Raw genomic sequence first — 16,738 nt, 5'->3', positions numbered from 1 at the left:
TGGGGAACAAAACATTTAACACGTACTTTCGTCAAATGTCATTTTTTTCCTGACTTATCTCCGACAAAACTCTGACTTTGACTAACAAAAAGGGAGCGACTTGAAATCACACATGCAAGTAGGTACATATATACAGTTATTTCGCAGTTGAAAAAATTTTACAAGTTTTTGCAGTTAAAATGAATAAGAAGAAGAAAAAAATAAGGATACATCAAGACACACAAGTTGTACATCCGGGAGGTTTCAAAGAAAGGAAGCGAGCCTCGCGGTGTAGGTATACAATAATATAATCATGTATCTGCACGCACAGCACAGTACACACACACACATGAGAAAACCGCACGAGCGTATATACAAGTGTGCGCTCGCGAGAGAGAGAGCACACAAAGGAGGAGAACGGACCTCTCTCGGCGTCTCTTAAAAAAGTCGCGTCGAGGTCAGGACTCTCGCGGAACTTCCGGCTCGGCTGCGGCAGTGCGGCGCACATTTACACACATATACAACGTCGTATCGTTTCCTTTTCTTTCGAAACGCGGCCTCGTCCTCCTCCTCCTCCATTGGAGCCTTTTCCTTTTTATCCCTCTCTCTCCTCCTTTTTGATTCACCGCATATTTTTTCAACTCGATTCACACCAGCTTTTTTTTCAATTAAGAAAACGCATAAATATTGGCGTGCAGAGCACCCATTTGTATTGGCATGATGGAACTAAATATACGGTTGGAGAAAACTGTAGAAGAGCGTACCTATTATATGGATATAGGTAACACAGGTGGATAAAAGAATGTTACGACTTATATACGTATTGTCCTTACGCCTAAGTTCGTATGCTAGTAAAATTATTTTGCTCGGCTCACTATATGTTTCCGGCTTTTCTCCGTCGTGTGCACAATGTTCTAATCAACGCGACAAATGATATTCTTAGATTCGTGCGGTGTCTTCACTTTCTTTTTTTTTTTTTTTGTCGTTTCGCTTGTTATCGTTGATATAGCTCTTCCGATAAGCGCGAAAACGAGGAAGATTTTCCTTTCGAATCGACCCGATACAACGACGTCATCAATTGCGACAGGTTCATTTAAGGTATCTCTCAAAGCTATCTCATCCGCTTATAATTAGTGGTGCACGTTGATACGAAGGAAGAGGCACTGACGCTTGACTCTTCGAAAGTTATATGATATCAGTCGAGACTGGAGCTTGCAAGACAATCATTTATTCTATAGTCAAAAAAAAAAAAGAAAAAAAAAGTGTTGATTGTCGCATGTAGCTGCTGTTAATCACCAATAGCGAAAAATCGTATGTGTATATATTGATAATTTCTTTTAACGCCTAATAGTCTCGCTAATCTACGTCTCGCACACTGTACTCCTCAATCAAGTACACAATAAAAGTTCACACATTAGATGGTACAAAATAGATATGGCGTTTATGTGTATATTTTAAGATAAGAATCGCGTTTGTCGCGCCATATAACTTAATTCACTGTATACTGCCGTACGTACAGAAATAAAATAATATTCATCTCGTTCATCTTTTTTTTTTTTTCCCTATGATAATCAAATATACAAAGTATACCTTTACTCTGCTTTACGCATTTATTTCGGCTTATCCTCGTGTATATAATAGAAAAGAGCCTCCAACTGTGTCCGTAACAAAAGGACAAATCTCACTCGAAGCAAGTATATACCTATGATGCTTACCCGTTCGCGCAACAGCGCAAGAAAAGAATACAAGGAAATAATAGACAAAAGGAAGCAGCAGGCAAAGTTGTAGCCGGCGCTACGTAGGTATGTGTATATAGGTCTGACGATGTGTGGGTGTATTACCTATATATTTGTATACACCAAGTGGAAGTTGAAAGAAGAAAAAAGGGAGGGGTGGGGGGCGAGCCTGTATACTCGATATCGTTCCGCTTGGCCTTTCCACGTGTATATTGTACCAGAAAGCCGTGCACGTTTGTATATATGTATATACATTGCGCAAGCGTCCCGAGAGAGACCATGTGCAGCCTTGTATTTTCTGTCTCTCGTGGAAAAAAAAAAAAAAAAAAAAAAAAAAAAAAGGTTTTTGGGCGGTGCGACCTTACCGATCGACAGATCGTTTCCCTTCTTTCCTCCCGGCGCAGGCTCCGACGAGATCCGCCGTTGTTCAGATTCATGGGAACCTACGGGAGTTTTCTATTCTCTTTTTTGCTCCGAGGGGGGGGGGAGGAAGAAAGGAAAAAAGTCAAATTGACAGGCAGGCTAATTATATAGTCCGTATAAGAGCGTGATAAATCGCACCGGCCATGTATATACTTAACCGGTACTCTCTCGGTGTCTTTCCTATATATCTACACAAGTGGGGCTTTTCTTTAGATCCCCGACTATGGTGATTATTGTGAAATAGTAACCACGTACATCCTCCCCCTCCCTCTGTGCACTGTAATCAGGGTGGACGCAGAGTTTCATCAATTAAGCAATTTTCCACTGATAAACCCATACCTCTCTGTAACCGACGCTGCAAAGGCATGGACAAGATTTTTTTTTTTTTTTTTTTTGTTTCATTTTGCAGTAAAATTTCAATCTTGTGACAATGATACCGTTCCTCTGGCTATGTATGTATGAACAAGCGTGCGCCTGTATTCATTAAACACATCACTGGAAAACAACCGCGTCCTGTAAAATAATCCCCGCTACCCGCGTACATGTACAAGGTACATTAAACATAGTAAAACAGGGAGTAGCGTGTGTGTGCAAACTTCCTCCTTCTTCGCGTGCAATAAAGTAGTCATTCGTTCGCGGCTAATTACCGGCTCCGAAAAAAAAAAAAAGAGGCAAAAAAAGGGGAGACGACGAAGCGACAGGTTCCACTGTAATTGTATGTATGTATGTATACCCATCAGGCTTTTTCCGCGAGTTTGTAGATACGACAGAAAGGGAGTATATCGGCTATACAATGTACCGCAGGGAGAGAGAAAAGAAGAGGAGGGAAATTCGCGCGTTCGTCGTATACATACTTACCTATAATACAAGACGGCACGCGAAGGTCGATATGCCGTTGTCTGTCTCCCCTTTCGTTCTTCCACTTACGTATACATTTGTAACATAAACATGGTAAAAGGTGTACCTATACACTGCACACACTCCGCACCAGGAAGTACCTATATAATAATAATATATATATCCTCTCTCGTCCACTGCTCCTTTTCTTCCCGTTCGCTAAACGTGTGTGTGTGTAAACCATACACGAGCATCTCTCAATGTCGCAGCATCCAGAGGCAGTGCGCGGGGCTGAATAACGTTTGCGTCGGATCTACGTTGCCACCAGCTCTATTATCTCATTGAGCGCTCGCTCTCCGAGCAGTTCCCCTTCGGACGAGACGTGCGTGTAAATTGTTTTGCGCTTCTTTCGTCACGTTTCTCCTTCTCTCTCTCTTTGGCCGCAACTTTTGCGGCTTTTCTTTTTCCTCTGCGGTCCGAGTGTCTCTATTCGTATGCGCGCGTGAGAAAAAGAATTAGCGTTGGCCTGTACTTGGTACAGTGCCCGTTTTACCCAACCGCGCGAAGGTCGGGTCGTTCCGAAGGAATTACAAAGCCCGTGGGTATATACGTACAACAACAGTACATACATGTCGAAATAATTCACAGAACTCCTTGGGGCTGCTGGTTTGTGAAGAACCACTTGCCAACCGGAATGTGGAAAATATCATCTGAAAGGAATCAGAAGGTGACAAGGAGAACAAAACAAAACAAAAAAACAAAAAAAAAAAAACAACTTTAGATGCACCACGTATATTACGTATCAGCACCTCGGCATGTATATTATATACTACTCCTTTCGATTATGTGTAGAAGCAGCTGAGCCGCAAAGCCGGGCGTCTTGTAAATGGACGTTGTTATTTATACCTATAGGTGTATACGGGACTTTCACGCGGTACGAAACGCGCGATTGTGAATATATATAGGTATTGTATAGGGGGCGAGCACGTACACACAAGTGGTAACAGCGCTGGTGTGGAAATACATGGGTGTTTGCTGAAAATTGGCTGGCTGGCGCTTGCAAAATCGGGGCCTCACCGGTGTGAAAGCGCAACGCCGACGACGCAAGAACCGCGGCTGAGTCCCGCTCCCCCCCCCGCGCGCACCTTCGTGTCTCGGAAGTGCACCAGCTTCTCTTCACCTGTAGACGAGTATCGCTCAGCTCTGGAATCTCCGCGAGATATTATTTTCCAATAGATTGCATAATCGACTCCGAGCATATATATATATATTATTTTATACGTGTGTCCGCTACGTATCGAAGGTCCATTATGTATTACGTATAACGGCGCCCCATTACGTATTCGCGCGCGTACAATATAAGTTTCTGCAACACAACAATCGAGCCGATTGAACGATTGCGTGGTGTTTTTTTTTTTTCTTTCGTTGCTTCGGATTTTGCTTCCGCGTGCAGTTGGTACACATAATAATAATGACAAAAGGCTTTTTTGTGGGTTTGTTTTTTTTTTTTTGCCCTCCCCCCCCTCCGCGTGCGGTTATTTGCTTCTGTACGGTTACTCCGCAGCTATACGTATGTTGATTATGCATCATCGGCTGGCACAGTTTTTTCTTTTCCTTCCTCCTCTTTTTTCCGGAACACAATGGATGGCTGCGAGCGAGAATCATCTCGTGAAACGTTCACCGTTCACTGGCAATCGTGAATACCGATCATTACCGATCATACCGATCATACCGATCATACTCATAGTATATAGGCTTACGTACAATAAACATGCTATATATTCACTCTATAAGCTCAAAACTCTTTTATTCTCTTACTACATGAAGTAGGTGAACAAGTTAAATCTCGCGCCCCATGGTAATATGTGTACGATGTAGCTATGCCTAGTGTATTATGCACGTGTCGCTTCGAGGAAATCCACAATGGTGAAACATAAATTATTGTAATAATAACAAGGCAATTGATAACTCGCGCAGTTGCGGCGTTTTTCCGCGAAAGCTCTTTTAATATCTGCTCGAACGAGCGTGCGGTTATAAAGTAGTATTTCTTCAACAAATTCCCAAATGCATAAAAAAATAAAATAAATAAAATAAATGATAAATAACATTCTCGTTGGTAGGCAACAAACCAGAGAATCTTTGGTTCATACATAAGCGCATTTAAGTATGTAAGGAAGGAAAAAAAGCGCCAGTGATGGTGCAAAATTGAACTTCCGGCCGCTCTTGTATACTCGTAACATATTCCACATATGTATGTATATACATGCCGGAGCTCGTGGGAAAAAGACGGCCTTATCGCTCTAATGGATTTTGACTGGCGGCGTTTCTTCGCGCACATTCGTATATTACACCCAAGTACATCACGCATCCATAATGCCGTCGTCGTTCACACTCGCTTTCTCTGTACACACGAGCACGCATCACGCGTATATATATATAAAAAATGTACTCGTGCACGTGAATCGGCTTTTCCTCGCGCGGAAAATCTCGGGACGAGGGGACGGTAGTGTCGCGCGCGTCGAATGGAAATACATTTTAGGTATACAAATGTAAATTCTGCTTCTTTCTCGCCCGGCGGATACTCCCTTCCTGTCTGCATAAGCGAGTGCACAAGTACCCAGTACCCACAACTCGAGGTTGCCGTGTCTTCTTTCCCTCCTCCTCCTCCCCAGCGCTCATTATATCATTTTGCAAGTCGTCGTCGTCGTCGTCTTCTTCGTGCGCCCACGTCGACTGTTCTTTTTTTTTTTTTTTTTTTCTTTTCCTTTCATTCTCTCTTTGCGGATGTTTGCGCGAAGGTAAGTAACAGAGCATCGAGTTCCGTTGGGTTTCCCGAATCGGGCACGTATACGCTTGTGTTATAATGTACATGAGAAACATGATTTCTGTTGGCCTATAATGTTATTGTTTTGTTGTCATATCCCGTGACCCCGATATACATGCGCATTAATTACCACTGAAATGACTCGTCAGATGAAACAAGACAGACATTGTTTTTATTTTCATCCATGAAACATATAAACTTACGTAAACGCTTGGCGATGATGCTCGTTGTACGAACCCTTGCGTATTTCATTTATATAAGTGTGCATCACGTGCACAAAAAAAAAAAAAAAAAAAAAAAAAAAACAGGACGATAATTTTGTGCTTTTGTTTTTCCAGAGTTCGGCGAAGGAGCAAAAGGAGGCAGACAGCGAGCGAGTAGGCTGTGTTATGAAATTACTGCCCAACATCTCGTTACCGCCGGTCTCAGTGGCCAGCAGCGGCATGACGAGCATGGACGCTCGCCTCCCCCCGGGGATACCTCTCCCCTTCAGCCCGACCGATCTGCTCTGGCGCTACGGCCCGGCCATGACCTTCACGTCGGGCGCCCACCCACCGCCGAGTCCCCTTCTCGACTTCAAGACCCACCTGCCTACCAGTCTCGGTAAGATTTCCTATACTTAATAAAATATGATATATTTTACATGCATTTCTGATACTAATCGTCAAAATGTTTTTTTTTTTATCCGATAGCGTCGGACCCACGACTGTGGTCGCGCGAGGACGTGGCGGCCTTCCTGCGCTGGGCGGAGCGCGAGTTCGACCTGCCCCAGTTCGACATGGACATGTTCCAGATGAACGGCAAAGCCCTGTGTCTGCTGACCAAGTCGGATCTCGGTGAGCGGTGCCCCGGTGCCGGGGACGTCCTACACAACGTCCTCAACATGCTGGCGCGCGACTTTAGCCAGCTGCAGCGCTGCCTGCCCGGCTCTCCCGTCACCCCGACCCGGCCCTCGGCCGCCGTCTACCCGTTGAGCCCCCTCTCGCACCCGGGCACCCCGAGTTGGCCCGACACGCCCTACGCGGCCAACTTTGCCTCCCTCATGTCCGCGAACTCGGTCACCCTGTCGCCGGCGCCCTCGGTCGACAGCCAAGCCGGCTCCCCGGGCCACGCGAGCGGCGTCGACGCCAGCGGACCCCTCGGCCAAGCCACCATATACAAGAGCGACAGCGACGAGGACAACCAACAGCCATCAGCCTGCACCAGCAACAACTCGGCCAGCCCGCCCGCCACCCCCACGGCCATTGCCGCCCAACGGCTCAGCGAGGTCTGCATGAAGGACCACCCGAGTCCCACCCTGCCACCTCACGCCCAACAACAGATGATGCAACAGCCCCTCACCCCCGGTGCCTTCAGGCCGGCCTCGGCCTCCTCCTCGTCCTCGTCGTCGCAGCAGCAGTCGCCCGGCGTCGCGGCTCGTGAATTCTTCCCCAGTGGGGACGCACCCGAACCCAACACCAGTACGTCAACCATTTCTCTCTTACACCCTCAAACACCTTTCCACCAATGTCCTTTTTCTCTATAACAATGTGCTTGTTGTTGCAGACGGGAGATTGCTCTGGGACTTTTTGCAGCAGTTGCTCAACGATCCGACGCAACGGTACACGCAGTACATTGCGTGGAAGAGCCGGGAAACCGGGGTGTTTAAAATCGTCGACCCGCCGGGTCTGGCGCGACTCTGGGGCATACAGAAGAACCACTTGTCGATGAACTACGACAAGATGAGCCGAGCCCTGCGCTACTACTATCGCGTCAACATACTCAGAAAGGTCCAGGGAGAGCGTCACTGTTACCAGTAAGTTACCAGTAACATTATGTACTTACTTTTGATATTGGCACGTAATGTAATACGCATTCGATGTTTTGTGCACAGATTTTTGCGCAATCCTACGGAACTGAAAAACATCAAGAACATCTCGCTGTTGCGCCAGCAGATGCGGATAAAAACGGAGCCGGAGGAGGAGGGTTCGTTGTCGGGCGGTAGTTGCATGGAGCCCGAGATCGATATGCCCACCGATCTGTCGATGTCGGGCATGAACCCACCGTCGAGTAGCAATCACCATCATCACCACCACCACCACCATCACCATCACCCGTCGCCACCGCCGCATCCGCAGCCCCTGCCGTTGCTCGATCCGCCAGCCAAGTATCGGAGCCACGCTTACAGTCTCGTCAAGACAAATCAAGAATCGTCGTCCCAAGAGGATAGGAAGTGACGCGGTGACGATTGAAAAAGCGCCGCTAACCGATTAGACGCTCCTCGTCGTGATGGATCGATCATGTAGATTATTGCCAATGTACACGTTGTACGGTCATTTAATTCTCATCCTGATGCAGGAAAGAGGATACGTTGACGTCTGCGTGCGGAGAGACACGGGCTGTTCTCCGCGAACGTCCGTTTCGATGTGTATTGTCATTATTATTATCATCATCATCGATATTCTTTTTTATTTTATTTTATTTTTATTTTTTTTTTTTTTTAACGAAAGAATTAAAAAAAACAAAGAAAAAAAATCATGAATAATCATCCTCCTGAAAGGAGAGGGGGTACCGGAAAGTGCAATGCTCGCGAGACCCTGAGATGATGAATGGTCTCGCTGGAATCACGAATTCTTCCGTATTTAAGTACAAGATGCACGCGCATATATACAAATTAAAAAACACACACACACATACCCGTATTTAAGGAGTTGCTGACTTTCGTGGAACGATGATATTTTGGTGGCAAGGATCGGCTGCTCATATCAGACCGCGTCAGCGTTATGCCATTTGCGTAAAAAAAAAAATTTACGCGTCGACTCACGAAAAGTGCGCTGGCTGTGCGCACGTGTTATGTATACACCCATATACTCTTCGTTACAACGAACCTCAAGTCAAGATTCAAGTGTCCAAGATGCTGTGCAAGTGTTAAACATATGCCAGGCCCGCGAGAAGGGCGCCGACGACACATGGTTCTTTTTCGTTCGTCGGAGAGAGTCGAGACTTTGGTTATCATCTTTTTCTCAAACAGTTATCTTTTATTTTGTATCTCTTATTAAACTTGTACTGTAATTTTTTTTTTTTTTTTTTTTTTTTTTTTTTTTTTTTTTTATAATTTTTTGTTGATACTTGCAACTGCGATGTCACGAGAAGGGAGAAGAAAGACACACATACGTAGGAAATGTTTAACTGTTGTCAAGCAGAGAGATTCAGCCATTGTTCGTGTTCGCAATGTAATAAATCACTAATTATTAATAAAAACAAATTGATACGTCGATGTACCACTGTTACGCGCCTTATGCGTACGAGTTGATAATATTTGTGCGTTACGAGATTTGAGTGAGCGCGCGAGAATGGTGTGTGATATTAAGTAGAGTTTATTACCGATTGATAGACGAAAAAAAATTAAGAAAAAATAAATCTATTAAGAAAATCATCTGTGTGCCAAGAACAATAATTTGTTGTTATTTAAGACAAATAATAATAATAATAATAATAAAAATAATAATACTGATAAAACGTACGAGAGAGAACCAGAGATAGGTGTGCGTGAAATTATCGACTTCGATCCCTGATCAATGGTGCGAATTTTTAAATCGATCGAGACACACCACAAACGTGTTTTTTTTTAATTTTAATCGATTATGCTCTGATAAATTTATAAGTTGTACATAAGAAAATTTAAAAAAAAAAAAAGTGAATAAAGTACTATATCTCTATTGTGTGGAAAGAAGAGAAACATATAGGTAAGAAGGAATTTATGGAAATTTGGGGCCAGAGTTACACATAAATTTATCTATAAAATATATAAATACACACATATATATATATTGAAAATAAAAATACAATGATGATATATATTTTACTACCAAAATTTATATTCAAAATTTCTACTCGTCGTTGCTGGGTGTGTGATCGTGTGGCTTACATTCCACGACCAGGCAGTTGCACTGGCTCGACCAACTTACTTCGGTGCAGTAAATTTAAAGATGACGCGTGTTTTAATGGCAATCCAAAAAAAAAAACAAAGTGACGTTTTGAATTATCTAATGAAAGATTCAACTGTGAAAGTTTGTACAAAGGATATTTCCTTTTTATAGTTGAAAATAAAAAAAAATAAAAAAAAAGAGGTCGATAAAATTCTGTTGTAGAAAATTTTTTAAATAATGAATATTACGAAATTCCGACCTTAAAATTCAAGGTTTCAAAGAAACAATTGTGAAACAACAGAATAATTTGTTTCAATATAATATATTTGTTATGTGATAAGGAAAGAAAATTCATTTTATTTGCTTTAATTAGTAAATTTTCTATGTCAACAGCAGGATAAAAATTTTTTATCAAGAGCCTCGAGTGATGGTAGAATTGAAATTTATATATCTGGCTACTTGTATACTGTGATCTCTGTAAGGTTAAAAGGAGCGACTATGTATATAATTGAATTGAATGAATAATGTTAATTGAATGACGGTTGTAAAGCCTTTATAAAAATTTCCATTAATAATATTTAAAACCAAATTTGTTATTCTTTGTTTATTTTAATCAACCCTGACATTTATTATAAAGTTTCAATCAATATGAAAGTATAAAATATTCCATAAGTCATCAAACTAAATCAGTGTTTTTTCGTCTCCCTCAACTATTGCTATAAATATCACAATTATTAGAGTCCAGCAGAATTAAGATTAATCTTAATGTAGAATATATCCATGTACTTGTGTATCTAATATACAAACGTACATGTATGTGTATATGCAAAAATTTTTCTTAGTTTTTCGTCTGCAAATTGTAAATAATTGATACTCAAAAATCAGTGTACATGAGAAAAAATCATTAGCATATATGACAGATCTTAAGTATGCCCGTTTGGATAAAGTACACAGCGAAGAGTTTGTGTCGCGTAATTATAAGTGAAAAATGTGTATAAAAGTTATACCTGTAAAGTTTTAGAATTAGACTCATTTAATTATATTATATAAATTGTTACTGAAAAACAAATATTGTAAATATAGACTTATTTACTTATCATGAAAAAATATTTAAATTTTATTTTTTCACATCTTCCTTTTATTATACTATTATTTTTCAACATTTCGGTAAAAAACTATGTTCAAAAATGTTATGTACATACACTAACGTAAAGTATATAAAACTTACACATAATATAAAATTGTAAAAAAAAAATATTTTTTTTTTGGAACAATTATTGAAAAAATACAATGTCGTCGGCTATGATCGATGTTGTACTCTTCATCTTACCTTCTTCGTCTTTTATTTCTCCATAACTTAATCGGCCATTTACCATCACACGCTGACCTTTTCTCATGTAATTATACACAGTTTCTCTCAAGTTTGGCTTGAACACACAGATCCTATGCCAATCAGTTTTTTGCATAAGATCACCTGCAAATCATTTGGTTATAAATAACAGTATATATAAAGGGAGATAACACAGTAAGACGCAAAATCTTTACCTCCTTCATATTTGTAGTTAATGTGAGTGGCTATAGAAAAAACCACTACAGGATGATCCTCGTTGCCACGCTTCTGTGGTTCGGCGCCCACTCTTCCAAGTAATGTGACTTGATTAATTGCTATGAGAATATTAAAATACATGAAGATGAAGCCACTTAACTACTTGTGAAGAAAATTAAGAACTAAGAGATATAGATAATAAATTATTTCGAATGATAGTATGTGGAAAATACTAACTTTTTTCAATTTTGGAAGTTTCCGGGGCCAGGGCGGCGGCAGCGTAAGCACGCGTAACGGCAGCACAATTGATCTGTTTACACGCTTTTGTCAAAATCTGAAATAAAGAAAACATGTTAACGGTTTAACCTTCAAATTAACGCTCATCAAAATCACGTTTGATGGGTATTTTATCAGTAGTGTTTCTCTATTTAAGTACCTTATTAAGCATCATCTTGATAAACTGAACAAGAAACCAACGTTTTCAAGGTGAATCAACAAAAAATATTTATTCTTTTCCTCCTAAACAAATAAAAACACCTACAGCAACTAGAGAACCAAATGAGAATGCATGCATGCGTTTTTGTGTTTGAAATATATTACCTAACTTTACCATGGGTTTGTTCAAGCCAATTCTCGGTGAGACTCGGAGAGGCGGGCAGCAGCGCTCCCAAAAGTGGCTACCGAACTTGGGGGGAAATTCAAATTGGCTATATGGAGCAAGACGCAAAACCTCAGATAACTCGACAACATTCCATACACCATAACTTGATCAATTAATCCTAAGCTATTTAACCCAATAACCCAACGCGCCCATACGCAGTATCACGAGCATTAATAATTAATAAAATAAATAAAACAATAACGCAAGCGCCAATCCCCACACAACCCGGGGCGCTTACTGGTCACTTTAATTATTAAGAAAATTAATAAAGTAGAGCAAGCGCCAATCCCCACACAACCCGGGGCACTTGCTGGTCACTTTAATTATGAATAAAATAAGTAACATAACACAAGCCTTAATCCCCACACAACCCGGGGCACTTTCTGGTCACTTTGTTAATTGATGTAATAAATAAAATAACACAAGCGCCAATCCCCACGCAACCCGGGGCGCTTACTGGTCACTTTAATTATTAACAAAATTAATAAAGTAGAGCAAGCGCCAATCCCCACACAACCCGGGGCGCTTTCTGATCACTTTTTTAATAAATATATTAAATAAAATAACACAAGTGCCAATCCCCACACCACCCGGGACGCCTACTGGTCGCTTTAATTATTAATAAAATAACACAAGCGCCAATCCCCACACAACCTGAGGCGCTTACTAGTCACTTTAATTATTAACAAAATTATCAAAGTAGAGTAAGCGCCAATCCCCACACAACCAAGGGCACTTTCTGGTCGCTTTAATTATCGATAAAATAAGTAAAATAACACAAGCGCCAATCCCCACACAACCCAGGGCGCTTTCTGATCACTTTGTTAATTAATATAAATAAAAAAATAAAACAAGCGCCAATCACCAAACAACCCGAGGCGCTTACTGGTCACTTTAATTATTAACAAAGTTAATAAAGTAGAGCAAGCGCCAATCCCCACACAACCAGTAAGCGCCCCGGGTTGTGTGGGGATTGGCGCTTATGTTATTTTATTAATTATATCAATTAACAAAGTGACCAGAAAGTGCCCTGGGTTGTGTGGGGATTTGTACTTGTGCTATTTTATTAATAATTAAAGTGACCAGTAGGCGCCATGGGTTGTGTGTGGATCGGGGCTTGTGTTATTTTATTTATTATATTAATTAACAAAATGATCAGAAAGCGCCCTGGTTGTGTGAGGATTGGCGCTTGTGTTATTTTATTAATAATTAAAGCGACCAGTAGGCGTCCCGGGTTGTGTGGGGATTAGCACTTATGATATTTTATTTGATATATTCATTAACAAAGTGATCAGAAAGCGCCCCGGGTTGTGTGAGGATTGGCGCTATTGTTATTTTACTTATTTTATTAATGATTAAAGCGACCAGAAAGCGCCCCAGGTTGTGTGGGGATTGGCGCTTGCTCTACTTTATTAATTTTGTTAATAATTAAAGTGACCAGTAAGTGCCCCGGGTTGCGTGGGGATTGGCGCTTGTGTTATGTAACTTATTTTATTCATAATTAAAGTGACCAGTTAGCGCCCCGGGTTGTGTGGGGATTGGCGCTTACTCTACTTTGATAATTTTGTTAATAATTAAAGTGACTAGTAAGCGCCTCAGGTTGTGTGGGGATTGGCGCTTGTGTTATGTAACTTATTTTATTCATAATTAAAGTGACCAGTTAGCGCCCCGGGTTGTGTGGGGATTGGCGCTTACTCTACTTTGATAATTTTGTTAATAATTAAAGTGACTAGTAAGCGCCTCAGGTTGTGTGGGGATTGGCGCTTGTGTTATTTTATTAATAATTAAAGCGACCAGTAGGCGTCCCGGGTGGTGTGGGGATTGGCACTTGTGTTATTTTATTTAATATATTTATTAAAAAAGTGATCAGAAAGCGCCCCGGGTTGTGTGGGGATTGGCGCTTGCTCTACTTTATTAATTTTGTTAATAATTAAAGTGACCAGTAAGCGCCCCGGGTTGCGTGGGGATTGGCGCTTGTGTTATTTTATTTATTACATCAATTAACAAAGTGACCAGAAAGTGCCCCGGGTTGTGTGGGGATTAAGGCTTGTGTTATGTTACTTATTTTATTCATAATTAAAGTGACCAGCAAGTGCCCCGGGTTGTGTGGGGATTGGCGCTTGCTCTACTTTATTAATTTTCTTAATAATTAAAGTGACCAGTAAGCGCCCCGGGTTGTGTGGGGATTGGCGCTTGCGTTATTGTTTAATTTATTTTATTAATTATTAATGCTCGTGATACTGCGTATGGGCGCGTTGGGTTATTGGGTTAAATAGCTTAGGATTAATTGATCAAGTTATGGTGTATGGAATGTTGTCGAGTTATCTGAGGTTTTGCGTCTTGCTCCATATAGCCAATTTGAATTTCCCCCCAAGTTCGGTAGCCACTTTTGGGAGCGCTGGCGGGCAGTCAGAGTCTCTCGGAGACACTCGGACTCGGAGAAGAACACTAACTTGTTCATTCCATTCTCAGACCCAGAGTCTCTCCGAGTCTCACCGAGAATTGGCTTGAACAAACCTCATGTTCCAAAATTATATATAGAAACGAAACTCTGCGCGGCAAATTCCGAAGCAGAATTTTGGGCCGGCCAATCAGGGTACTTATTCCCATGCAAGTTGTGGAATCTTAAGCTTATTAGTTACGATTGACCCGTCAAAAATTTAATGCAAAATTTTGCAAAAGTAACGTTTGGTTGGTTTGTCCTTGCTCTTAAGTGTCACGGGTTAAGTGCTCGGATTATCGATGGCGACATTTAAAAATTAACGCAAAAAAATGCTACATGCACTCTTCTGATTCTGCACTTAATAAACGAATAACTCAAAAAACTGTCAACAAAGCACAATATAATATATATTTTTTATCAAAACATTTTGCATACTTGGATTATGTTTTGAATAATATAGGTTCGTTTGGGGCTTAGCTTGGAGCTCCTCCGAATTTTGCCTCTTGGGGCAATATGTATAGATATATCCTCCGTTGTGTTGCACTGTGGGTGTGGTGTTGCAGTGTAAAGCAGCGTTTGCATGCGTGCAGCCGAAAAAAAAAATTGGAATCGCGCTTCATGCTGTCGTCTGCTCTGAATACTACGCCGTTATTGTCGTGCATGACAGATGCCAATGTGACACGATCGATTAAACAATAAAGTAAAAATTAAACAGTGTAAGTACTTGACATTTAGCCACGTTTCGTTTAATCATTTTTAGACAAAACTTGTTCACGTAGAGAGTACCACAAAGCATGCAAAAAAAGACACGTAGTGTTAACATTAAAAAAATAGTATACAAGTACATTTCATGACGCTTATAAAAAAATATTGCTTCGAAACAATTTGTTGTTACTTCTAGTAAGGTCGATTGAAAAAACTAAGAGTTACGAAAAATCTCATTCGAGAGTTATAAAACCAAAAAAAAAAAAAAAAGAACGAAAGATGGATTGCACGGAGGAAGAAGCTGCTAATGTTGACAGGTCAATATACTAGTAATACTTTTAAATTAACATGATAAGAAATTAAATACAAGTAAAATGAATTTGCAGGGTGTTGGAGCAAAAAAACTTTTATGATATTTTGCAATTGCCAAGTAGCGCGACGGATGATGAAATTAAAGGAGCTCACAAAAAGATGGCACTATTAGTACATCCAGACAAAAACAACCATCCTAGAGCCAAAGAAGCATTCATCTGTGAGTGCAAATTATACTAAGCAAAGCCTAATGTCGCACTAAATTATTACCATTTAATATTACAGCTGTGCGGAAGGCTACAGCCATCTTACTTGACAAAGAAAAAAGGAGAGAATACGATTCATACTTGAGATCTCCAAGAGGATTTGCTACGGACAAATTTGATTTATCAGGTATAGCTATTTCTTTTTTTCTTTCTTTTTTTTTTTTTTAAGTTATTTTTTGTTAAATTTATATTTTATAATAACAGATGATGAAATCGACGTCATATTAATTGGAGCTGGAATAGCAGGAATTGTTGGTATTGCAGCAGGCTTGATTTCTCTTTATAACTGGTGGACTGGCTCGAGTAAGAAAAAAGAAGTTAAATATGCTAAATAGATAAAGAGTTGTTTAAGCAACAATTAAATATATTTTTAATTTTCTGCTTGATACGCGAGAAATTTTGTCTTCTTCCTATGGACGTCTGAAAATTAACAATATTGTTAAAAAAAATTTATATTATATTTTAATAACAATACTGAAATAATAATCATGTTAACTTTATCTTCCATTGAGTAATGGTATTATATCCATCTATTATTTTATTTTAAATTTTTGTAAAAAAAGTATGTGTGCATACATATGCATTATGTAAGTAGATAATAAGGAAATGAACTTGTGATAGTTGTAATTCAGAAGCTCTGAGTTCAATTTGATTTCTAAGTGTTGTTGTTGTAAGTATATATCTTTAAATAAGTTTGAGAGAAACAAGTAAAATGGAGTATAAAAAGTAATGTAATACATCTGAATAACGTTTGTAATTAAGTTTCCTAGTTGATGTTTTCGAAGTAGGATGTCTGTGTTAAACGTGGGATGAAATAAAAAAATAATAAATAATGATCAGCTGAATGTAGTTAACTTATTATCATTATAATGAATCATTGTATACATTGGACGAAAAAAAAATTTTTCAACAAAATAAAAATAACAAAAAAAGATGTTATATTATCAAATACGCATGGGTATATTTTTTGGTGAACGTTTCAGAAAGTAAGCAAGTCTATATACATAAATGTATAATGACCCTGTCTCATTAGTTGTCCACGTCATCCTGTCGGGTTTTGAAGCCATTGGCTTTCTGCTTCTTCTTTTGACCACGCGA

At 40.2% G+C, this 16,738-nt stretch overlaps 3 protein-coding genes across 5 annotated transcripts in view; 2 read left to right on the top strand and 1 right to left on the bottom strand.

Moving 5' to 3' along the window:
• The window catches only part of aop (ETS variant transcription factor anterior open), a 39,811-nt gene extending 29,515 nt beyond the window's left edge, over positions 1-10,296 (top strand). Inside the window, exons 2-5 of the mRNA XM_014355596.3 lie at positions 6,138-6,402; positions 6,492-7,259; positions 7,345-7,594; positions 7,673-10,296. Of these exons, the coding sequence (XP_014211082.2) occupies positions 6,189-6,402; positions 6,492-7,259; positions 7,345-7,594; positions 7,673-8,015 (1,575 nt within the window). The 5' untranslated portion in view covers positions 6,138-6,188 and the 3' untranslated portion in view covers positions 8,016-10,296. The remainder of the gene's footprint in view (positions 1-6,137; positions 6,403-6,491; positions 7,260-7,344; positions 7,595-7,672) is intronic.
• A 502-nt stretch (positions 10,297-10,798) lies between these two features.
• Positions 10,799-11,906, bottom strand: mtSSB (mitochondrial single stranded DNA-binding protein). 3 transcript variants are annotated; one of them, XM_089596153.1, is made up of 5 exons: positions 11,854-11,906; positions 11,690-11,772; positions 11,491-11,587; positions 11,253-11,372; positions 10,802-11,181 (listed from the first exon to the last, which is right to left on the bottom strand). In XM_089596153.1, the coding sequence occupies exons 2-5, from the start codon at positions 11,702-11,704 to the stop codon at positions 10,982-10,984; spliced, it is 432 nt and encodes a 143-aa protein (XP_089452279.1). In that variant the 5' UTR covers positions 11,705-11,772; positions 11,854-11,906; the 3' UTR covers positions 10,802-10,981. The 3 variants fall into 3 exon arrangements, with proteins under 3 accessions (XP_089452278.1, XP_089452279.1, XP_014211062.2); XM_014355576.2 differs by lacking the exon at positions 11,854-11,906 and having other exon boundaries at positions 11,690-11,833; XM_089596152.1 differs by lacking the exons at positions 11,690-11,772; positions 11,854-11,906 and having other exon boundaries at positions 10,799-11,181; positions 11,491-11,605.
• A 3,062-nt stretch (positions 11,907-14,968) lies between these two features.
• LOC106641238 (dnaJ homolog subfamily C member 18) lies at positions 14,969-16,458 on the top strand. The gene is made up of 5 exons (XM_014355577.3): positions 14,969-15,073; positions 15,259-15,379; positions 15,449-15,594; positions 15,660-15,767; positions 15,845-16,458. The coding sequence occupies exons 2-5, from the start codon at positions 15,342-15,344 to the stop codon at positions 15,973-15,975; spliced, it is 423 nt and encodes a 140-aa protein (XP_014211063.2). The 5' UTR covers positions 14,969-15,073; positions 15,259-15,341; the 3' UTR covers positions 15,976-16,458.
• The last annotated feature ends 280 nt before the right edge of the window (positions 16,459-16,738 follow it).

The sequence above is a fragment of the Copidosoma floridanum genome, unplaced genomic scaffold, assembly GCF_036245765.1.
Source record: "Copidosoma floridanum isolate Cflo_tuat_1 unplaced genomic scaffold, Cflo_Japanese_pri ptg000030l, whole genome shotgun sequence".
NCBI lineage: Eukaryota > Metazoa > Arthropoda > Insecta > Hymenoptera > Encyrtidae > Copidosoma > Copidosoma floridanum.
Note: the sequence above shows the minus strand (reverse complement) of the source record. Positions and strands in the feature narration are given on the sequence as shown.